The sequence below is a fragment of the Lissotriton vulgaris genome, chromosome 10 (assembly GCF_964263255.1).
Source record: "Lissotriton vulgaris chromosome 10, aLisVul1.2, whole genome shotgun sequence".
NCBI classification, from domain to species: Eukaryota; Metazoa; Chordata; class Amphibia; order Caudata; family Salamandridae; genus Lissotriton; species Lissotriton vulgaris.
This window is the reverse complement of record NC_141698.1, coordinates 64,863,130-64,876,517: the sequence shown is the minus strand read 5'-3', so window position 1 is coordinate 64,876,517 and position 13,388 is coordinate 64,863,130. Positions and strand designations below refer to the sequence as shown.

Below are 13,388 nucleotides of genomic sequence, written 5' to 3'. Positions count from 1 at the left end.
GATTCGGATATGATGCACAGTTGGAAAAGAACCTCTCGCGTGCTGTCTGCGATAGACAGTAAAGCGAGGTGTACACTTGAAGCGATAGTCTTGAAATGCATCCATGTAAGGTAAACTACTTGTGGGAAACCCTACACAGGATTCTTGGATGTTGCATTTCCTGGTCGCTCTGTTATCTGTGTATTTTGTATGTGGTTTATCGTTGCTCCTGCAAAACATGCATCAAACACCCTTTCTCTTTGCATTGATAACTTATGGCCGCATTTTGAGTTTGCCACAAATGTGGTGGAATGCCAGGTCCACCATCTGATGGCGCAGTGGCTCTATTTAGGGTCAGGCAGACAGTCATGTTTCCGCTCGGCGCACTCCTGGCCCCGGCAATGGAAACTCTACACCAACAGCCATCAGTGTAAATACATAAGACCTTCTGCCATATTTAGAATGAATGTTTGGTGTATTTTCTTCTGTTTGGGACTTCCAGGGAAAGCCTGGCGGCCCTGAACAGAAAAAAACAAGCATTGGCAAAGCCAATAAGTCTCCCCTATGCAAGAGCTACTGGCTTTGCCAGTGTATTTAAGGCAGTTTGTACATCAGCGTGGCTGCTGTTCAGCATGGCTAAAGGTTTATGGCATTGAAAAGAGCGGCCTCATATGCAGTGGTATAAAGTGTAGTGGTGCAGAATAGAATAGTGGCATAGAGTGCAGTTGAGTACAGTATAGTGGCATAGAAGGCAGTGGGGAGAGTGCAGCGGTGCAGGGTGGAGTGGCAGAGTGCAGTGGCATAGATTGGTGCAGAGTAGAGTGGCATAAAGTGCAGTGCCGTAGAGTGCAGTGGCATAGAGTACAGCAGAGTACTGCAGAGCAGAGCGGAGTAGTGTGCAGTGGTGTAGAGTTGAGTGTTGCAGAGTAGAGTGGTGCAGAATACATTGGCATAGAGTGCAGTAGAGTGGCATAGAGTTGAGGGGTGCAGATTAGAGTGCAGTTATGCAAAGTAGAGTGGTGTAGAGTTCAGTGGCAGAGACTGCAGTGTTGCAGAATAGAGTGTCGTAGAGTGCAGTAGAGTAGAGTGGCATAGAGTGCACTGGTGTAGAGTAGAGTGGCGAAGAGTACCGTGGCATGGTGCACAGTGGATCAGAGTGGTGTAGTGTTCAGTTGTGCAGAGTAGAGTAGCGTAGTGTGCAGAGGTGTAGAGTGGTACAGAGTAGAGTGCAGTGGCATAGCATGTATTGATGTAGAGTGCATAGGCAGAGAGTGCAATGTTGCAGAGTGGAGTAGAATAGAGTTGTGCAGAGTAGAGCGCCATAGAGTGGAGTGGTGCAGAGTAGAGTGGAGTGGCCTAGACTGGAGTGGTGTAGAGTCCAGTTGTGAAGAGTGCAGTGGTGAAGAGTGGCGTATAGTGCATTGGCATAAAGTAGCATGGTGCACAGTAGAGTGAAGTGGCATAGAGTGCAGTGTCGCAGAGTGGAGTAGGTCAGAGTAGAGTGCAGAGACGCAGGGGGGAGTGACATAGAGCAGTGCAGAGTAGAGTTAAGTGGTGTAAAGTGAAGTATGCATGGTGTGGCAGCGCACTGCCATTACAGATAACCTATTTTGAATTGAAATAACCATTACATTTGCACAGTCACACCGTTTTTCTGATAAATAGTATACAGGGCACACACGATAATGTGTGAAATGTCATCACATAATGTATTAATTTGTTTTGATCACATTAAAATATTTGTTTCCACCATACTTCAAAATTTCAAAACAAATTGCTTTATTTGTGCTTTTCTAATTCAGATATTTTCTGACATGTCTGCACAGTTCATTTACAGACATTTAAACTTAATTGTGTGGTAGAAAAAAAGCCTTTCTTTCACAGCAAGTGTGTCATATAAATCCTCTCACTTTGAAGTCGGAGAATGAAAAGTAAACACCAAGCTCCCTTGGAAGACTGAGCCGATATCTGACCTCTGCCTTTGAATGCATAGCAAATGTGACATGATAAGAAAATGATTTAAAGGCCTGCTTACAGAAAGGGAGCACTCAGCAGTATACAGTATGTAGGCAATGCTCCACAAGAGGGAAAAACTCAAGCTGGACAGACCAATGTGAGCTACAAACTACTGAGCCAATGGTAAGCAATGGACGGAATGCATTCCCAGGGAAGATTTCTGAATATCCCCAAGATGTCTTTAGAAAACCAAACAGCTATGCTGCCTGGTTGGCTTTGACCTAAAAATGACCTTGACATGCTGAGACAAAAACTCTCCGGGTGTCAGTGTCATTAGTCCTTTGTTTTTCAGAATAAAACTCCCACTTGGGAAGTTTGATTCTGAAAAACAAAAGTTTGTAAAGTGAGAGAGAAAAGAATGATAAAATAAAAAATATACTGTTTTTGGGATAAAGTTTGAAAATGTGTCTATTGAACAACAAAGGTAAGATGGCTGACTTTGCCGACAGAGATGTGGTGTCTGAGGCAAGCCTTCTGCACATCTCAAAAAGGATGCTTTGGTCAAAATGCATCTGAGTCGTCCCCTCACAAATTGAATTAAATGAAATCAATATAAAAAGAAGAGCAATAAATACATTAAAAGACTGATATTTCAAAATGTCAAATTCAGGATTCACAATGACGATGACCTGGGAGCATCGATTGTGAGGTTGTGGCCAGTTTAGGGGTTTAGTATACCTGGGCCCGTATCACGTATGTGCCCCTGGTGCACAACAGACATTTGCGTCCTTTTTGTGCACCCCTGGGCCACTTTGGTATTACATAAGGGGTCGCAGGCCCCTTCTGTAATACAGATAGTGGTTGCGCAACACGTGCGCCAGTGGCTATCTCAAGAGGGCGTTCTCTCATTTCCATGGGTGCTGGCCCCATGCACACGAGGGAATCTCTTTACCTCAGCGACCGCACCATATTATGGACGCGGTTTCAGAGGTAAAGAAGCAGTCAGGAGGCGCACTGACAGTGTGCCACAACAAGCTGACACTGTAAGTGAGCCTTCTGATGGCAGCCCTCTGGAGGCAGTCAATGGGGTCCAAGGACCCCCCAGACATCCCTTGCAGGTGGGTGCAGTCACTCATTGCTCCCACCTGCACGAGAGTCTCTCTCCTCTTTAACCCCTTGCCTGCTGATGACGGAACCGCTCCGTCATCAGCCGCGGTCGCGCTGTGCTGATGACGGAGCGGTTCCGTCATGGCCCGCTCGGAGCGCCTGCGCGGCGCGAATTCCACGCCTGCGCTGAGCGTTCCATTGAGCGGGGCGGGCCATGACGGAACCGCTCTGTCATAAGCACAGCGCAACTGACGCTGGTGACGGAGCGGTTCCGTCACCAGCATGCGCGCGCCGTATTTCCGCCCCACCCCCTTAGCACTGCGGCGGAATAGCCGCCGCAGTGAAGGGGTTAAAGGGCAGGCGGGTTGGCACCTGAACAGTGAACCAGAGCAGCTTTGAAGGAGCTGCTCCGTATTTCACTTGAAAGTGCTGCCCCCAGGGCAGCACGAGTTCACAGCTGCTCTGGGGGCAGCGCATTCAACCTAATAGAGCGCACATTCCCTGTAAGTGCACCTTATATGTAATGGGGCACCTGGTGCTTTGTTTAGAAGATATAAATAGAAAAAAGATGACCGCAGATATAGCATAAAGTCCCCAAAAAAGCAACATAGAATTTGCATCCTAGGTCTTTGTGAACTTAAATGAGCTTCTCATATTTCTTTAACAAGAATCACAGTGCTGTAATTATATTGTTTTGCATCAAAACATAAAAAATACAGTTAGATCTGAGGTATACACAACAATATCCCTACATCTCAACTGAATATTTAAACAAAATGGTAAAAGAAATTAAAATGAAGTTTACACAAACATAAAATTCCATAATCTATAAGTGTCTCTAAAAAATATTCCAAGATTTGCTAAGGGGTGAACAATATTACATTATATTAGACCAAGGGCAGTGAAAAGAAAAAGATGGGTTGAGTGAAAAACTGAGGATAGTGGAATTAAAAGGGCGAAGAAAGAAAAGTATGAAGCAACACAAACAATGGAAGATAACCATGGGAGAGAGTTGAGGGTAGCAATTCATTAAGAATTACATTTTGCAAACTTTACTACTGTTTCATCATTTCTAGTGTCTTGTATTTGTCTGGGAGCTTCAGTGGGGTCTGAACTGCGAAATAACTAATACTTGTCAACCTACATGCTTTAAAATGTATATTTTAAATTTGACGTGGTCAGCTCAAGGGTAACTTGACTGACGCAAAAGATAATTTTTGGAATATTTTTGGAAATGTCATTGAGATTGGTAAATGCCAATTCACAATCGAAAAGTAATCATTCTGCCAAATCATCGGACTAATGATTTTAACCAGCAGTGCAGCAGAGGGCACAGAAGTGCCATCTTTCATGTGCATTACAGGTATCGAGCGCAGGACCAGGAGGATTGGGTCTATGGCAAATTTTCCAGACCATGACTCATTATGGAAAAAAATGCTCCATCTAGAATAATTACAAGCACATTTATTGCATGTGAAAATACAAAAAAATTGTTATGGATCTGGTCTTCTGGCCCTGCATTAGACAACTCTATGCTCAATCAGGTCTCCATTATCGCACTTCTTCTATCATTAACCAAGACCAGACAGTGCCTAATAAAGCCTCAACCTGCATTGTGCACATTGGGTAAATGTTCTCGTTAGCTCACTCATCTCTAGTGCAAATTCTAGTGGCAAAGGTCACGCTCCGTCTAATCGCATGGCACTTGGAGATAACTTGAGAAACAATGCATTAGGAATGCAGTGATTGGATAACTCTGCATTCATTTCTATTTCTCTGGGGTCATTGAAATTGCTTTCAAATGTTCAGTTTTATATTTAGTTCTCTGAATGGTGATTAACTTCTTACCAGGGCTCTCATTTTTGTTTTTTTAACAAGAGACTCAAGCTAAATAAATTAGGCAATATTCCCAAGATCACTTGATTCAAGTGAATGAGAGAAGAGCAGGAGTTTCTGGCTCCAAACACAACCAATGCACCAGAACTCTATAAAACATCTGGGACACCCCAAGTCAAAGGGAGCAGACCATCAACGAGCAATAAAAACCGCAAAGACCTTGGGAGGCTTCCTACTGGTCCCATGGTCCACTGGAATTCAGGGTCAACGTAGGTACTCACCTTTGTTGTCCTTGATGTCCACGGCGGCCTGCGACTCCAACAGCAGTAGGATGAGCTCGGTGTTCCCGTTAAGTGCAGCATGGTGTAAGGCTGAGAATCTGTGGAGAAAGAGGTAGATGATGAGGAACCAAGGAAGGGCCTAGGACAGGTTCTGCAAACACTTGAAGAAACAGAGCGAGCGCATCATAGGTATGATACAACGAGGTTAGAAGTGGGACCGGGACTAGCACAGGAAAATCACAACACTTTCTAAGAAAGATAGAAGTTCACAAGAGGACAAAGGAGTCGATTTTTTTTCCCAGTGTGCTGCTTGAAGGAAAACATATTTGTATTTTTAGCAATTTTATTTAAGATAGTAAGCACATTTTGCACTATTTAAAAAAAATACATAATTTGTGTTGAAAAGTAATATTTTTATATGATGATCATGCTTTACCTTACAAGTATTTGCATGTTTTATTGATACCTATGTTCTTTTAAGCCTTTCTTAACCTTTTTTTTTATCTACGTTTACCCCCTTTTGTTGTCAAATATTTCAAAATTTGGTAAAAAGAAATTAAAATCATATAGGATAGGGACAGCGAGAAAAACTGATAGTACACCAGAAGTAACTGCAAGTGTGCATCCTCTTAGAAACTGTGCTATCGATTCTCATAGGGCCTCCAAACTCGTGGTTGAAGTACCTCAGACGCGGCGAGGTTCCCACACTCATAGCGGGTTCCCCACAATAGGCAACTGCGGTACGGAGGTTCCAGCAGAACGCAGGGCCTCCGCCACAAGTACGGAGGCCTCTTGTGAATATGGCCCTGTAACTTTAGGTGGGTGCAATACACAGTAAAAGGATAACATGTCTTGTGCTTGTCCGCACACACTATTCTCCGTATGTGAGGGAAGCACATGCTATGCCCGTGTACACCAACAGCAGGGAACGCAAACTCCTAGGTCTAATAACTTTCTTCTGCGAACAGCGATGGTTTTGTTACCAAGTTACCGCTTTCCTGTCCTCTGATCTATGCTGTTTCCTCCGATAAGACTGCTCTGTTAAACTAGGATTTACAGGCATAACTTGAAGAGCAGAGTGGATGAACAATACAATCAATTACTTTATTAGTATAACAAGCAAAGGACCTAGACTGAAAGAAGACATAAAATGTCTTTCTCTCCCTAATGGCTGTGATTAACAAGTGCCTCTGCGCTCAAGTTTGGCATCACGGACCTTCCTTTTTCAATTCTTTAATAGAGGGGATCCAGTGGGACATAATTTAGTAGGACTTGGATTTTTGGTTCCTAGAATGCAGTTTTTTTCTTTTGATAAATTGCTATGCTGTTCATTTAGTTTTTTTAATATCAATATTATAATTTTAATCTGATTAGTCTACCTATCACACAGTCTAGATTTACTGAGCATTCTTGATTTATTACGGTTGCATTGTTGTTGCATTTTTTGCACATTAAAAATTCCCATTACAGACCATTATAAGCTAATATTCTTGTCCAATTGCTTCAATTAAAGGGACCTAATCTCCCAGGATGAAAGCCCAGAGATGGAAACACAATTTCCCCAGTGACTTAGAGTCATCAGACAGCCCGACTTATGAATTAACTAATTAGGTCATATTTGCAAATATACTATGTGATAACATTTTTTATTCAATATTTTATAAACTATTATGGGTTTAAAAGAAAGGAAAGCAATTCCGTTGTATTGAATTTCAAAAGTCAATTTCACAATTTGTGGCTGAATTACCAACCGATAACAAGCATTTGCAATGCAATAGGTCTCACATTAGGAAAGTTTGAGCTATTGATCTTGTAAATGACAAATTTTTTAGTTATGTTTTGTTTTTTGCATATAGCGAAATTAATAGCTTTGTCATTTACAATGCCAATAGTTATAACTTTCGCAAATGTGACACATATAGCACTTGTAATGCAATATGTGTTGTATTTACGTGACTTACATGTATTGATATTACAAATAACAATGGCTTTTAATTGTTTTTAAATAATTAATACTTAAATAAAAGGTATTGTAATTTATAATGGCAATAGCTTAAACTTTTGTAAATAACTTGTGAAGATTATGTTTAGTGTCTTTTATTGTGACAAAAATCCTAGAACAGAAGTGAAATATTAACATCTTTTTGTTACATTTGTAATAAAGCTTGAAACATTGAGAGAACATATTTGAACTAGTTGTTGAATGGTTGCACAGATTGATGTTGTAGTGGCGAACGAGTGATGCGGGGAGAGGGTGGGTGAGGGGGTGTGAGGGTGAGGGTGTGTGTAAGGGTGAGGGGGTGAGGGGGTGAGGGTGGGTGAGGGGGGTGAGGATGACAGGGTGTGTGAGGGTGAGAGGGGGTGAGAGATTGAGTGAGGGTGTGGGTGAGGGGTGTGTGAGGGTGAGGGTGTGTGTGAGGGTGAGTGAGGGGGTGAGAGTGTGAGGGGGTGTGAGGGTGAGTGAGTGTGTGTTGGCGAGGAGGTGTGAGGGTGAGTGAGGGTGTGTGAGGGTGAGTGAGGGTTTGATGGTGTGAGGGTGAGTGTGTGATGGTGTGAGGATGTGTGAGGGTGGGGGGATGTGAGGGAGAGGGTGTGTGATAGTGTGTGAGGGTGAGTGAGGGTGAAAGCGTTGTGAGGGTGAGAGGGTTGTGAGGGTGAGGGGGGTGAGGGAGTTGTGAGGGTGAGTGAGGATGAGGGGGTGAGGGTGGGTGAGGGTGTGAGGGTGAGGGTGGGTGAGGGGTGTGAGGCTGAGTGAGGGTGCGAGGGTGAAGAGGTGTGAGGGTGAGGAGGTGTGAGGGTGTGCGAGGGTGAGTGAGGGTGTGTGAGAGGGTGTGTGAGGGGAGGTGAGGGTGTGATGGTGTGTGATGGTGTGTGAGGCTGAGGGTGTGGGGGTGAGGGTGAGTGAGGGTGAGTATGTATGTATGTCGTATACTTGTAAAGCGCACAGCTGCCCCAGCAAAGGGGCGTCCTGGCGCTGTATACCGCTGGGGAACCCATCCTGGCTTTCCCTGTGAGATGGTCCCTCCTGGGCATCTCCAAGGTGAAGACAAGCATCCCCGGCGCTGATGGGACAGTTAGCAGAGATTAAGCAAGCTATTGCCTAGAGTTGCTGAGTGGGACCCATGGTTAGAGTAGGCACTGAGGCGAGAATTATCGAGTCCGCTGTCCATGGCCCAAGACCCTGCCGCGTCGGGAATCGAACCCTGGTCCCGGGCCGACCTCTGCTTCCGGGTCTGCCGCCTCTAACCAGTGAGCCACACCACTCACTGAGTGAGGGTGTGTGAGGGCGTGTGAGGGGGTGTGAGGGTGAGTGAGGGTGTGAGGGTGAGTGAGGGTGTGTGAGGGTGAGAGGGTGTGATGGTGTGAGGTTGACTAGGAGAAGGTGGCAGTGTAGTTCTCCGGTTCCACACCTAGTGGCACAACATCACTGAATAAAAGAGGAATGGCAGTCCACACAAGTCAATAAATCGCATAATCGGCCATCGGAAAAGGTGAGAATATTCGGACGCCGCTAACGAAGAAGGAAATCTTGCACAAACATCAAGATCCAGTGTGAGGGGCCCTGGAGCCGAAGTGAAACCAAATTGGCACCGCAGCCCTAACTGAGACACTGTGGTGTTCTACGGAGAATAGTAGCCCCTCGCAGTGCACTATGGAACCTACACCCTACTCACAATAAAGAGGGAAGACATTTTAACAAGCAGAGTGCATTTAAACAGCACTTAAAGTGCAGAACGCATGTGCGATGCATTAATCCCCGGCGGAGAGGCTGAGAGCGATCAGAATGACACGTGACGGCCCCTGCGACTCAGACACACCGTGTAGCATCCTGCATCAATCACAATAGCAGGAGCTGCACTCAGAGCGTCACCCACCTTTCAAGCCCCCCCCCTTGTTTTTTCATCCCACTTAATGCTCTGGGTGCAAAGGACGCACAGCTCTCACTGGAATCTTCAGCAAGTAAACACTGCAGTACATACACTATAATACAATCCTCGCACGGACTTTGCTAGGTTGTTCGGCAGGAATCTAGCCGGATGTAGCTCGAGAAAGCTCCTAGACTAGAGGCTTGGGGTGACTGGCACACAGTTCACTGCCGGTGAGTGGACTGGAGAGCTGAGCTTCAGGACAGCAGAGGGCGTGTAGGGACCCCGGCCTTACCTCCGCTCCGGCGGGGTCCGCTCCCCCTGCTGCCGCGGGCTGCCACCTTTCCAACAGGCGGCTGCGGTGTCCCCAGCCCTGAGGGTCCCTTGTCGCAGCGGGGGTCCCTCTGGCCTTACAGTTGTCCCTCACACTCGAGTCTGCGACGGGGAGGTGCGGCCCTGCCTCAAACAGGAACACATAAATCAATCGACAAGTCTGTGACAGCAACAAAGGAGTGAGTGAGTATCTTGGAGACCAGAAGTACGCGAGGAATGCACAAGGCACGCAGCACGCATCAATACACACCGGGCAGGTAGCTGGGTGGGCTAATGCAGCGCACGCATACATCTGTGCTCAGGTGTCGCATCCACGCCTGGTCTGATGTCAGCAAAGGCAAGATCTCAGCAGGTGACTGGATCCAATGGAGCGGGGCTTTATTAGACTTTCATCCTTCTGAAACAGATGAGCTAAGTACTATCCAGCCCTAACGCCTGTTCTCTGCAGGGCTACAAAGCTCTAAGACCGTGGCGGCAAGAGCAAGCCCTATGTGATTGGGTAAAGCCAATGGGAGCGCGGCACACAGGTGATGTCACTGAAGTCCAGGAGAGCTGCAGCCAATCCCGGCGCAGCCCTCTGATGACGCGGCGGGAATCGCTGAAACTTTGACCAAACCACAGTGTGGCACGGAGGTGACGGAGGTGGAGCAGGCAACGGCCTCCCGAGGTTTCCGGGCCGCTGGCGGTGCTTCTAATGGCGATCTTGATGCACTCGCACACGGCGGTGAAGTTGGGGGGTAAGTTCACACACTATAAGAACCTCGGGCCAGCAGCGGTGATCTTATCATGTACAGCGCTTTCCCTGCAGCGCTTCCCAGTTCCACAGACGCACACTCCACCCACCCTCCCTCCGCGTGTGTGTGTGTGTGTGTGTGTGTGTGTGTGTGCCTCCATGTGTGAGCCTGCCTGTGTGTGCATGCGTGCGCGTGTGTGTGTGTGTGTGCCTGCCTGCGTGTGTGTGTGCATGTGTGTATGTGTGTGTTTGCGCACTTCAGGGAATGTGAGGCAGGAGATGTGCACGGCGCCGGCCTGGACGTGCGCGTCCACAGACACCAATCGCCGTGCGTGCCCGACCCCTGTCTCAGATTCCCAGGAGGCGGACAACATTAGATACATTGCTTTCTCCACCTCGACCTAAAAAGGGCTTCCACAATACTAACTACCAACACATATTGAGGGTAAGTTATCCAAAGAAGCACTGGTTTACTGTTCCTAGCTCCTCACCCACGTACCCCAATGACATGATTGTAGTGTATTAGGTAAATGCAATATTTTGCTGGTCGATATTTGACTATGAAATTATGACATACTACTTTTTAAAGTCAGTAAGAATGGCATTGCTTTGCTTATGTCAACTATCATATAGTGGCATAACACCTTTGCAAACCTATTGCTTTTGCCTCTTTCTCTGAATTTCTTTCTTCTATTCCAAATATTCACTGTACACCTCACGACCATCCAAAGACCCTCATGCCCTTGAGCACAGTAACCCTCAATCCACATTTACCGCCATTTGCACACCCTTCTTAACTCACCAAGTTCAAAATGACCCTGAACTAATTTGAATAAAATGGTATTGGTTGAAAAGCGTTTCAATTGATTCGCAGGATACTTTTCAGGTGTCAGTATTTCTCTTTTCTGTTTTAGATTCCACTGTCATTTTTTAACCATCTCTCCTCGGTGATGTAACTTCCTCACCATTACAGACAAAGCAGAATTGACATCAAATAATCTCCAACCATCTGAGTGAGATTAGACAACCCTTAACACAAATGACGGACCATTGAACTTCTTGATAAGATCCTTTACTCAAACCAATATTTGATGTCAAAGCACGGGCCATCAGCCATGACTAATAATAGGCAAAATCCCCCAACACATATATCAAGAGGAATGTAATGCTTACTCTTAAGCAAGGCCATTGGCCCAATAACAGGATTTGCAAAACAGACACCTGGTGTTGCAGTCAGCAACAATGGGATGCGGCTATTTAACCTAGATACCCATCACTGATTGCCCTTGCGCCTCTTCATACCAACAAGTCCATTGCTGATGTGGATTAAGACTGCCCAGGCCCAGCCTAGCTATTTCTGATGTAACACTCCTTAGAGTGGGGCTGTTGCAACATAATGAAGCCAACCGCTGCCAACAAGTGTTTTTAAGTCTGAGGGATGCCAGGTTCAACCAGCAATTCCATCTCTAGAGACCGTGAGATGGAGAGAGGTACAGCAATGAGGTGTCATTTTATCATAGATCGTTCATGGCCCTCGTTGACCACTTCCGCAAGGAAGAGCTCCAATGGCTAAGACAGCAAATTCCAGCTCTTTAGAAAGAGAAAAAGGAGTCATAGAATGTTACCTACTCATATTCTTTAACTCTTTCATACTTCTTGACCCCCTCCAGGAGCATGCTAATGTCATCCAAGGGCTTATGTAGAGCCCCAGCTCTTGAGAAAGGAATAAGAAAGAATGCACGCACCACTGTCAACATGCTACCCACCCTAACTCCCAACACTCTCTGCTCACCTCATCTACTCGTCCCATACTCACAGGGGAGTAGGTTGTAACCGGTAGCAGGGGCTACAGAGCAGGTGCGAGATCACTTATAACATTAGAGGCTGTCCACTCTGTCCATGTGCCAGCTGCTCACTACACTGCTGGATTACAAGGGTACCTCTTGCGGGAAGGCAAAGACATGTCTCCATCACAATCGCCTGCTGGAGTAACCAGCAGATAACTTCATCAATGCACATATGCCTGCATCATTTTACAGATCGCTTGTACTCGGAAAAAGAAGCAATTAATAAGTGTATGTTGTCGTGAGTAAGGAGAACAGGTGGGTTGCCAATAGGGTGGCGGCCGTGACAAAGAAAACAGTGGAAATGGGGTGTATGGAGATTTTAAGAATGCATAACCGCTGCGCATGCAGCTCTAAATGCAGTTCCCTTAGGACGCTGCAGGAGGTGCCATTCTTGAGGCGGGCCCATCGGCCCCCCAATCTTTATGCGTCCTTGGTAACGCGGGTCCCGCTCCAGACGTGGGACTCGGTGGCTGCCAGATGCGAGCTTACCACCTTCCCCTCTCCCTTTACGCCGCTCATTGGCAACCCGGACTTCGCCCCTGGGACGGAACCGGGTGCCTATGAGCGCTGGCGGGTGGCCCGCTGCTGCACTCTGTATCACTTGTACTCCCCTGAGGGGGTTGTCTCCTTCCAGGACTTGAGACGGGATTACGGCCTCCCGGAAACGGAGCGCATGCGATACATGCAGGCGCGCCACTGGGCATTGCAACCCCAAGTGCGCGACGCGGCACACCGGGAAATCACGGCATATGAGCGTTGGTTAATTACTCGCACGTCGGACGCTAAACTGATCTCAGACCTGTATAGAATGCTGCAGCCCCCCTCCTTTCATATTCACAACCCCGGTCGGGAACGTTGGGAGCGAGAGCTCGGGCGCGAGCTGAGCCATAAAGAATGGGAACACATCTCCTTCCGCGCACGCCATTCGGCTTACCACACGGGTCTTACAGAGACCTTCACTAAAATCTCGACCTACTGGTACCGTACTCCGGAGAAACTGCACGAGATGGACAGGGCAATACCAGGGACGTGCTGGCGCAACTGTGGCAACACTGGTACACTAACACACATTCTATGGGAATGCCCCCTGCTGGCTCCTTACTGGGAAGAGGTCTTGGGCGAGGTGGACAAATGCTTAGGGATAGAACTGCCTAGATTCCCGGCCTATGTCCTGCTAGGGCTGCCGAATGGGCTGATGTACCCCCTTAGGTCTAAGAGAGGTAGACAGATAGCGATTGCGCTGGGGTCAGCGGTGCAGAATATTCTCATACACTGGCGCACCACAACACTTCCCTCTGTAGTTGGTTGGCTGCACAGATTATGGCACGTTCTTGGAATGGAGAAGATGTCCTTAGTAGCCCTGGGGGATACTGATACCTTTGAGGAATTGTGGGAGCCCTTTCACTGCTTGTTATGTTCCGAGTTTCGAGAGATCACCTGCCCTAGATAC

At 46.9% G+C, this 13,388-nt stretch overlaps 1 protein-coding gene across 2 annotated transcripts in view; it reads right to left on the bottom strand.

The window, feature by feature from the left end:
- Positions 1-13,388, bottom strand: part of CASKIN1 (CASK interacting protein 1) — a 662,583-nt gene that overhangs the window by 276,509 nt on the left and 372,686 nt on the right. For both annotated transcript variants that reach the window (XM_086940483.1, XM_086940482.1), the window contains exon 3: positions 5,160-5,257. In XM_086940483.1, coding sequence (XP_086796609.1) covers positions 5,160-5,257 — 98 coding nt within the window. The remainder of the gene's footprint in view (positions 1-5,159; positions 5,258-13,388) is intronic.